The 10,101-nt window shown below is 51.1% G+C and overlaps 1 protein-coding gene across 1 annotated transcript; it reads right to left on the reverse strand.

Moving 5' to 3' along the window:
- Window positions 1-5,112, reverse strand: LOC110408355 (thyrotropin-releasing hormone receptor-like). Its single transcript, XM_021416982.1, has 2 exons — window positions 4,339-5,112; window positions 1-393 (listed from the first exon to the last, which is right to left on the reverse strand). Exons 1-2 carry the CDS (start codon window positions 5,110-5,112, stop codon window positions 1-3), a joined length of 1,167 nt encoding a protein of 388 aa, XP_021272657.1.

The raw sequence follows: 10,101 nt of genomic DNA on the forward strand, positions 1-10,101 counted from the left end.
TCAGGGTCCTGGTGTCTGCGTGGCAGCCCTGCTTCTCCTCACAGGTGCAGTGGGAGCGTTCAGGTCATCCTGGTGAGTGCCATGCTCGGAACTGCCCTGAGAGCCGTCCTTTGCTCTGCTGTAGAGCACTGGGATGCTGCGTGGTGCGGGCACAGCTGTGCTCTTCCATCTGCACCTGCAGAGCTTCCTGAAGGCAGCTCTGAATCTCTGCGACATCAGGCTGTAGATGATGGGGTTGATGGCACTGTTCAGGTAGATGCACATCCGACAGAAGAGGAGGAACCAGAGGTTGAGGTACGGGGGGTCCACGAAGGAGTTCACCACCACCAGCGTGCGGTACGGCAGCCACAGAAGGGCGAAGAGGACCACCACAACAGCCAGCATCTTGGTCACCTGGGGAGTGGGGAGATGGAAAACAGAAACAGTCAGACGATGCTAAAGCTCCAGCAGAGCCTTCCCACCTGGATGAACTGCAGACAGGTAATTTGTAATATCACTGTTATCTCTTTCAAACAGACTCACAAGCCATGGGACTGTCTACTCCTGTCTGAATCCATTTTGTTCATGATGCAGTCTTGCATAAGGAAAACCTTTAACTGGTAGGTTTTCACCTACCATTCCAGAGCCTAACATTCAAGGCATTGGCACCGGCTGCCCAGGGAGATGGGGGAGTCACCTTCATTGGAGCTGCTCAAGAAACATAGAGATGTGGCACTGAGGGATATGGTTAGTGAGCATGGTGGGGTGGGGTGGGTTGGGGTTGGGCTAGATGATCTTAGTGGTCTTTCCAACCTTAATGATTCTATGATTCCTCAGGAGCAGCAGCCATCAGCCTGGAAATGAGTTGGAAATAATCATGGGAATTTCTGTGGCAGAAAAAAAAAGTGAAAATAATGATGAATCAATGAGGAAATAAATCCATCCAAAAGTGGGATGCTGAGTTCTGGGGGTGCCAGGGGTAAATCTCGCCTGGCTGGGGCATACTGGTTTGCTGCGCCCTCCCAGGGACGGGCTCGTGGTACAGCACAGCACTGGGAGCAGATAAGACTGGCCAGAGTCCTACATGAACTCCTGACTTTGCTGATGTGGGAGTTGCTCAGCTCATCGGCGTGGGTTAATTTAATTTGTAGAACAGCAGGGAAGCACTACAACAATGCATTAGGAACAAGAAGATATTGAGAATTCAGAACTGAGAAGCAATTGCCCTCAGCTTGACTCAAATTGCTGAAGAAAATGCTTTTTTCTCTACTGAAACTCCAATGATCTTAATAACTTTGACAGCTATTTTTGGCAGGTGGCAATCATCCTCCAGCAAACGCTTACAGAATACGTGCGTCCCCGAGGAGGAAAGTATGAGTAAACAGCAACGCTGCAAGCACAGCAAGGCAGTGGTGTTTCAAATGTCAAAAAGGGGTTGTGCAATGACTCCAGCTCTCTATAAGGAAATGAGCACTTGGATCACACTCAGTCTTTCTGCTTTTCTTGGAGTGTTTTGGTTTTCTTTTAACTTAGTTACAAACAGCGTGGCCTTCCTGTAATGCTTAGAGTAGAAATTGTGGGTGGTGGCAACAAAACTTTCCCTGCAAGAAAGGAGCTATCGTCAAGCTGAGGCCAACATAGTGTTGTTTTGCTGCACATGGTTTAATGGGGACATGAGGACGCTTCCCAGAATGAGATCTAGCAGCGATACCGTGAGTGCTCCGGCTGTTGCTGAGGCTGCAGCGTGCTCGCTGCCTTTGGGGAAGACAGGAGGTGGTACAAGGTGTGCCAGCAGAAGCTGGCCTCAGCGCTAATGGGTTGGTTTGTCATATTTTTATCCAAGGTTTATATCCAGAGATCTTGAACAAAGTTGATTTGATCAGAAATGTGATGAAAGCTGAACTCTACAGCAAAACGCAAGCAGCTCCTCAGGTTGAGTGATCCTAAGAGCAATGTCGTTCAGGATGTAATCCCCCTACACCAAGCAGTTCAGTACTCCTCCTGGGAGACGAGGACAGGCTCTGCACTTTGCCCATCCCGTGCAGAGAGTGTTCCTCTTGAGACTGGGGCAGCTCTGACTTTCTGGCTGCTGTCACTCTGCTTGTTCAGGAACCCGAGAAACGTGCAAAGAGTGAGCAGAGCCCTGCAGCGCGGTGACAAAGCCAGAGGGAGCACACCCTTGCGTTGGGAGGCGAGCTGGCTGCAGGCCTTTCTGAGACTGAAGACCACATAGTACCGTACAGAACCGCTCATTCTGTTTCCAGCCGCTTTGTCCAGCTAAATGCCTTCAGCGCTCGTTGAGGACACTGCACACACGCTGCTCAGTTTTTAGGAATCCCTCTAGTGGCCCGGAGCTCGGAGGCGGCTGCAGCTCGGCCTGCGCTTCGCTCCTGCAGAGGATGGAACACCCCAACCCCCCACCCGCCAGCAGGTCCTCCTTCACACCCTCGAGGTTTGGAGCGTTTCCTATTAGAGCCGTTTCCGACGCTGTGTCCTCACTTCGGATGCTCAGGACAGGACCCTTGAGCTCCTGGTGACATTTCAAGGGCTGTCAGCACTTCTCCGCAGTGTGACAGACAGGTGCCATCACCCGGCACGCCGCCTCTTCCCTCCCACCACGGCCATGGGTAATGAACGAGCCGAGAAACCCAGTTAGGAGCTGCTCAGCAGAACAGCTCTGCCGCAGTCGGGCAGGGTTTGATGCTCCTGCCCCAGAGCAAATCCCCGCTGTCGGAGTTCTGCCCTGTCCTGCCCTGCCCCCCCAGACCCCTGAGCCCTCCCGCACACCGCAGCTTCCCTGTGCGGCCTCAGGAGTTCGGCGCTGATGCTCCCATGAGATGGATCCCCATTTTACCCCTGCAACTTACTGGACAGTCGTACACATTTCCTATGATTATATATCAAATGAAGCGATCGTGTCGTATCCAACTTGTGAAAGATGTTTGTGGAAAAACCTGGATTCCTGGTCCAGGGTTTGTAATGCAGCCACCCCTGGGGTGCAGCACTGCTCCCGTCGGACAAACAGCCAAACCACGCAGACACATGGCACAGCCAGGATCCCTGCTCCTTCACTGTCCCAGCACAGGCGGCCCTGAGGAGCTGCTGGTGTAAAAGCAGAAGGAAGCATTGCCCAAAGCATGGCTGGAAGCCCTGTGAAACAAAGCAGCTCAGAAATGGAAGGGTTGGGTCACATTGCCAGCAGTTTTTGTGCTTCACAACTGGATTATGAACAGCTTGGGTCCAGGTTTCTCCTTTATTTTATGCTGCCAACGCCTACTAATGTAGTATCACAAAACCAACATGGCACTGGTCATGGATATCAGAAGTGTGCTCCAAACTGAGTGTAAGTTCAACACCTCTCCAAAGCTTCTGAAGTCCTGTGAGTCAGAAGCAAATTGCACCCAAACATTATGTTACAGTCAAACGCATGCACAGCCCTTATCTCTGTCTGCAAGGTGGGAGCAGGGAATCAAACAAATTTACAGTGTGGCTGTGACAGAGCTTTCCCTCCTGGATGAGCAGCTGACTCGCGGCAGCTTCTCAGAGGCTTGAGCTGAGCTTTTGTTTGGGTGATTTGTTGGTAATGCCACAAACCATCACATAGCTCCCTATACAATGAGAATATTGATTATGATATCATTAAACTTGATGGCATCTTTACTCCTGTGACCCCAGCTCTGAGATGCCAGCCAGCCAGGGGAGGTTTTGCCTGCTGGGATATTGCAGGAGGTAATGGAGATCTCAAGAAAACTGCCAGGGAAAAAGAGCACAGGATGCTTCCCAGGGTTGGAATGCCATCACCCAGCCCATAAGTTCATAAAGAAATATGCATTCCTGAGCTGCTCGCTCACCGTCTGTGACTCTGAATCATTTCTCCTGGGCAGCGAGACCCCGTGCAAGTCAAGAAACAAGTTGGAGAAATGAGGACTTTAAGAGGGGCTGAAACCTACTGCAAGCTGGGTGGAAATAATGTCCTGCTTGCTCAAAGGCAGCAGGAGTGGTGATTTTGGAGGCTTCAGCCAGTTTCCGAGCTTCAGCCCTTAACTTTTTTACAGACCGTGTCTCAGAGCTTGCAACATGAATCAGTGTTGCAACCTTCATGCAAAGTCCCATGCCCAGATACTGACCCATCCCAGGACCCAGCAGGCAATCAGTGTTAATTATCCACCCAAACCCCTGCACTTCAGCCACTCCCAGTGATTCAGGCAGCTCTGCAGAGCTCAGTCAAGGCAGAGGGAGCCCATTTTCCAGCACACCAACCTTCCTGGCTCCCCCACAAAAAGAAGCAAGCTATTGTGCACTCCCCCCACCCAAAGCATCCCCTGTGCACAGAGCCTGCAGCCCACCAGGGTCCCATACCTGCTTGCGGGAGCTCAGGGCCCCCCTGCTGCCCCGGCAGGATTGCTGGAGGGAGCCGCCCCGATGCGCTGAGCCCAGGGCATGCTGCGGGGCGGCGGGCAGGGGACTCGTGAATAGAATACGGGCAATGAGGCCATAGAGGACAGCTGCAAGTCCCAATGGGATGACGTAGAAGGCAGCAAAATCCAAGAAGTAAATGGGCATGTAAAGGCTTCTGGAGACGCGGTAGCCACAGCTGACCTGTGCCCCATCCGAGAACGTGACCTGGGATGTGTCCACCAAGAAGAACCACATGAGGCAATAGAGGGAGGTGAAGAGCCACAGCGAGGAGATGATGCGCTTGGCGCGGGCCACGGTGCACAGGAGCTGCGCCCTGATGGCATGGCAGATGGCGATGTAGCGCTCCACTGTGAAGGCAGTGATGGACCAGGCAGAGATGTTGATGCCCAGGTACTGCAGGTAGGTGATACAGAGGCAGCCAGCGTAGCCGTACACCCAGGAAGCCACCACTTCGGAGATGTTGGGCAGCCCAGCCACCAGCAGTACCAGCAGGTCGGCCACAGCCAGGCTCACCAGGTAGCAGTTGGTGGGGGTCACCATATGCTTGGTACGCAGCACCACCAGCACCACCATGGTGTTGCCTGCAATGCCCACCCCGCAGACGAGCAGCACCAGCAGGATGGTGACCACCTGGAGCTCCAGGGGCTGCCGGGGCATCCTGCCCAGCGTTTGGTTGCTCAGTGTGGCTCCTGAGCTGGCTGAACCGTTCTCCATGGGTGCTTCACGGATCCTGCAAGCACCGGTGAGCTCCCCTCCTTCCCAACTGGTTCCCCCTCCTCTTTCTGCTCCACCCACCTCCCCTGCAAGCCCCCCCCCCCACTGCTGAGTCCCTGCTAGGAGGGGCGGGGAGCATTCAGAAAGCCTCAACCCCTAAAACCTCCCTCCCAGCCCTGGGGACCCCCAGAATTCCCCCGACCCTGTCATGCAACTGCTCCCCACCTACACTTGCTGGGTCCTAGTGCACCGCTGAGCAAGGAGAGGAGGAGGAACAGGAGGACATGGAGGAAGGAGCCCAGCTGGGGTCCAATCTTCCTCCCTCATCTCACAAGGATGGGACCAGGGTGATGCCTTCCCCATTTCCCTTGGTCTGGGGCAGAGCAGCTCTTTCCATGGGGTTCTTAAACCTTCTCCCATCAGCTGTCACACAGTGGCCCCGTCCCAGAGAAACACAGTGGTGTCACTCCACCGGGGAAAGTCTTACCCACCCTGGACTGGGAGCTCTGCTGGCCAGGCCGGGATGTCTGTATCTGTCCCAGGCTGTGAGATGTGTTTCCCTCCAGACAGGTTAATGCAGCAGCAGCCCGACTCTGCCATCAGCTCCGTGCTTGCTCCCAGTGTCTCTGCAGCGTCTCAGAAAATGTATTTTCAGATAGAAAGAGCAACTGTGATTGCAAAGATAGAGTGCTTATCGTACCTAACCTGTGGAGTGGAGGAAAGGGCAAGGAGAAAAGCTCACTCTTCAATTAGATTACATTCCAATTAGAAGCAGTGCCACGCCGTTAATCCCAGGCATCGATGTCCGTCTCCAAAATGTGAAGGATTTCTGATGCTGAGAGGTTCCAGTCTGGGTCTTCAAAGGCACATTTCCAAGCCAGGGCGGTACAGTCCCGGTGCAGATAAAAACCCCCTGCCCAGCCCCTCTTCTCCCCAAGCAGCAATCTGTCCCCAAGCTCTGCCTTGCTGTGGCAAATAAGATTTTCCCCTTTTCTCTGGGTATGCCCACAGTAGTCTTTACAGAGCGCAGTCACTGTAGTTTTTCCTCCCTTCTGTGACATTTTGTTCAGTTTTGGCTCAGTAATGAAGGACAAATACCCTCTCCTTCCCTTTACTTTTCTTCCCTTTGGGCTCACTGCATCCTGCCCCATGACTTTGCACTCTGGATCAGCCCTGGGCTGGGGATGCGGTGGCAGGTCCTTGCCGTGCCCATCTCTCCTCAGGATGCACCTCGTTCTACCTTTCCCCACCTTTTTAATAGATTCGCTATTTCATGACCCTGTTTATGCTGCATTCCCCTCCTGAGCTGGTGTGAGGGGTACAGAAAGGCAGCATGCAGCTCGTGCAGCAGCTCTTCGCCTACAGATACCACTCACTGCCAGGTCCAATCTGATGGTGTCCGTCACACGCCTTCCTGTGATGCTGGAGGAGCCGTCAGACAAAAGGCGCTGCCACGCTCATCAGTCAGCGTTGTTGTCCTCTGTCGGGAACACAGCCTGGCTGCTCTGACTGCAGCATCCTGGTTGCTCTATGCTGTGTTTTTAGCAGAGCTGCAATATGTTGTCCCTCTCTGAAGCTGCTCTCTGGTCCCACTGTGGCTTCCATCTGCCCTGGCCCTTCTGCAGTGTGAATCTCATGCTTCTCCTTCGGCTGCTGTGGGCTCAAATGAGCAGATGCAAATGGCTCAAATGTCCTACACACAGAGAGGTCTTTGAGATTTAGCATGTTTTATAGACACTGTTGGGAAAAAAAAAAAAAAACAACGATCCTCTCAGCCACCTTTGTGAAAAACACCTCTCCATTCTCTGGTGCTTCATAATCTGTGTATATTAAACCCATAAAACTTCTGCTATTAGAGCTGGGGCACCAAGGCTGCACCAGCACTCAGTGCTGGTGAAAGCAGAGAAGATGCAGCACAAAAAGGTCACAAATGGGAGGCTTTGGGGATGGATTATAGAATTTCAGGCTGCAGAGGTTTTCGAACCCAACCCATGGCCCCAAACCCGTGGCCATAAACTCAAGCCATCACTGCAATGTCATCGAGCACAAAGCTGACCCCAGCTCTGTGGCATTGTGGTCACATGGCAGCAGTGTTTCCATAGATGAGAACAGGGAAGTTAGTTTTATTCCCAGCCCCACTAGCAGGACTGTTGGGCCTCCTGTGCTCCTCCTCTCCTCGCCTGCTGGCACAGAGCTGCATGCTGGCTTTTGGGTTATTTTCTTTCTGATTTGCGCAGTCTTTCCTAAAGACATCTGCTGTGAGATCCTGGTTTCTGCAGCAGGGAGCTGCTGACAGGGAATTGCCCAAGGGATGGTGCATGCAGTGGGGAACAGGCTCCAGGAGCGCTGGGCTTTGCCCCTGAGAAGAATAACAAGGTGAGAATGTGTATTACAATAACAGGTGATGCTTTCCCTACTGTCCAAATACAACAGGTTTCTGACTGATGCAAGAGGCAACTTTCAGCCTTCAGACTTGGTCCAGTCCTACTCCTGTGCTTACCTGCCCTTCTCATCTCCCATAGGATCTCTCATATATTCCAGGTTTGACTTTTTGCTGACTACTTACATAATTAAAATATATATATATATGTGGGAAATGAATGGTTTCTCTCCTTCTGTGGACACAGAAGCACATCTTGCCACTTATTCCAACTGGGAGGAATAATTGAAGATTGGAGCAGCCTATAACTAGAAAATGTGCAAATGTGATAGCTTTTCCACTCTCTGTTTGCACATTGAAATCATCTCTGGTTGTGACTTCATCTCCTCTGTTGATAATCTACAAAGAAACCTACAAAGAGTGTGGGCAACCCCTGGGCTTCTGTATGGCCATCCTGGCTGTGAACAGTCTTCTGGAGTGACCAGCACTGCTTCTTCCTCATTTCCTTCTGTTCTTGGAGCTGAAGGCTCATTATGAAGCACTAATATGGAAATTCACAGTTGTGAAATGTGAAGCACTGAGTCACAGTGAAACGTCACACAATCTTCCATTCAAAAGAACTAAAATTAGGAAAAGTGCAGTGCACTGTGAATCGCTTGTGGAACCTCTGCAGCTGTCTCACGTCTTCAACTCATTTCAGTACATTCTGGTTCCTCCTTGGGAAAAACAAGTTGATCTGTAAAGGATCTTACCCAAAAGAATGGGATTCTGAAAGTTCCCAATTCACAGCTCATTTGGCTGTTACTCACAGACACTAGCCAGTGTCACTGCAGGAGCGATGGATGCTGTGCCTGGTCATTGGCTACTGGTTCTGGTGGTCAAGGACCACTCCGTGCAGGGTGGGAGAGGGAGCAGAGCTGGGACATTGGGCTTGTCCCTGGGTCCAGGCTTCCCCTGGACGGTGCAGGGAGAGGAGGAGAGGAGGAGGAACCCTATCTATCTGTAGGGCTTGGAGTGACGAGCAACTTTCATGACATGGGGACAGTTCTGCCCCTGCTCCTTGGGCTCAGTGTGGCACTGCAAGCCATGCACCATGCTGTAGAATAGCTTTCATTCACCTTTATGTGCATTCATATTCCCTCCTCTAAACCTTGGGGTATGTAACCATTACTTCCCCATTTCAATTACTGTGCAAATGCAAATGCTGCAGATGGGATAACAGCAATAAAAACAGAGTTTGATTAAAAATCAGGAAATATTTCTATATGGAGGTGGTTGGTTGGTTCTCTGCTCTGGTGGATGTAGATTGGTGGCTCTGAGTGAAATCTTTCCCAGCACACTACGTTGGCTGAACAGTTTACATTTGCTCATCGGCATATTAAGCCCATTCATCCCCCTGGACAACCAGCCATAAGCAGGAATGTAGCATGCATTTTATTCACAACTGCAATTGTACAAGGTGAAAAATCCACAAAAATTCACCACAAAACACCAATGGTAACCAGGAGCTTCAGGGCACAGCCTGTCATTTGCCTGAGGACCTCCCAACCCTCTGGTGCAACTGAGTAGGTGGAGAAAAGAGCAATCCATGGGCCTTTCTCTTGTGTAATTAACGCCTTTATTTAGGTTAGTAAGAAATTCTAAACCTCTACAAGTGCAAGGGAGAAAACAGGTGAACGTGTCCTAGCCTGGCATCAGCAAGGATTTGGACTGGTGTTGGCATTAATGAGCAATGGGGGAGTCAAAAATGCTTGACCCTTCCTCAGGGTAGTTAAGGCTCTCCACCTGCAGCAGTCGATGATAGATAATGGGTATCATAGTGACTTGTTCCTTCCTACATTAATTAAAAACCCTTCTGACACCAATGTGATGACACTTCATGGCTCTCCATGGGGTAACATGTCACATTCATTGCTTCCTTCCCAATGAACCAACTCCAGCATTGCCACGACAGAACTCACTGATCACCTACTCTTCAACGTTCCTCCAAAGCCCAAACTCTTCCCTTGCATTCATCACTGAAACCACAGAAACTGGTGTCACGCGCACAACAAAAATTCATACAAATCTCTTTTTAATCCCTGAAGACCCACCTGCAAAATGGCAATGGCAGCACACTGCTCCAGGCACAGGTTTATGACAGCTGTGATGCTGGAGGCATAGGCAGAATGGCAGTACCTGACACTGATCATTATCCTTTCAAGCTGATGCAATTACCCTAATCAAGGCTTCTTTAATGCTGAACTTTGGTGTTTAAAAGTGCAAACTTTCCAGAATCAGTCTTTAGTAGTTAAAATTTAGGGAGAGATGAAGGAAACTAAAGAAAAGAAGAGAGAACCACTCTGGACTGGGGATAGCTTGTCTTAGCAAAGAGGAACTTTCAGGTTGAAAATGAATGTTTCAAGAGCTCCTTCCATGCTGTTCAAACGCCCTGGGAGTGGGGCACTGCCAGTGCCAAGGATGCAGTGGGAACCTGTGGGTGGCACTCAGTCCTCTTAGTCCAAATCTGTGGTCTTCTCTGCTCCAACTCTTCTGAGCCTGAGGGACCCATCTCTGAGCAACACCCATATCTCCCCATATCACCTTCTGCATGCCCCAGCAGAGTTCCT

The sequence above is a fragment of the Numida meleagris genome, chromosome 19 (assembly GCF_002078875.1).
Source record: "Numida meleagris isolate 19003 breed g44 Domestic line chromosome 19, NumMel1.0, whole genome shotgun sequence".
In the NCBI taxonomy this organism is placed as follows: domain Eukaryota; kingdom Metazoa; phylum Chordata; class Aves; order Galliformes; family Numididae; genus Numida; species Numida meleagris.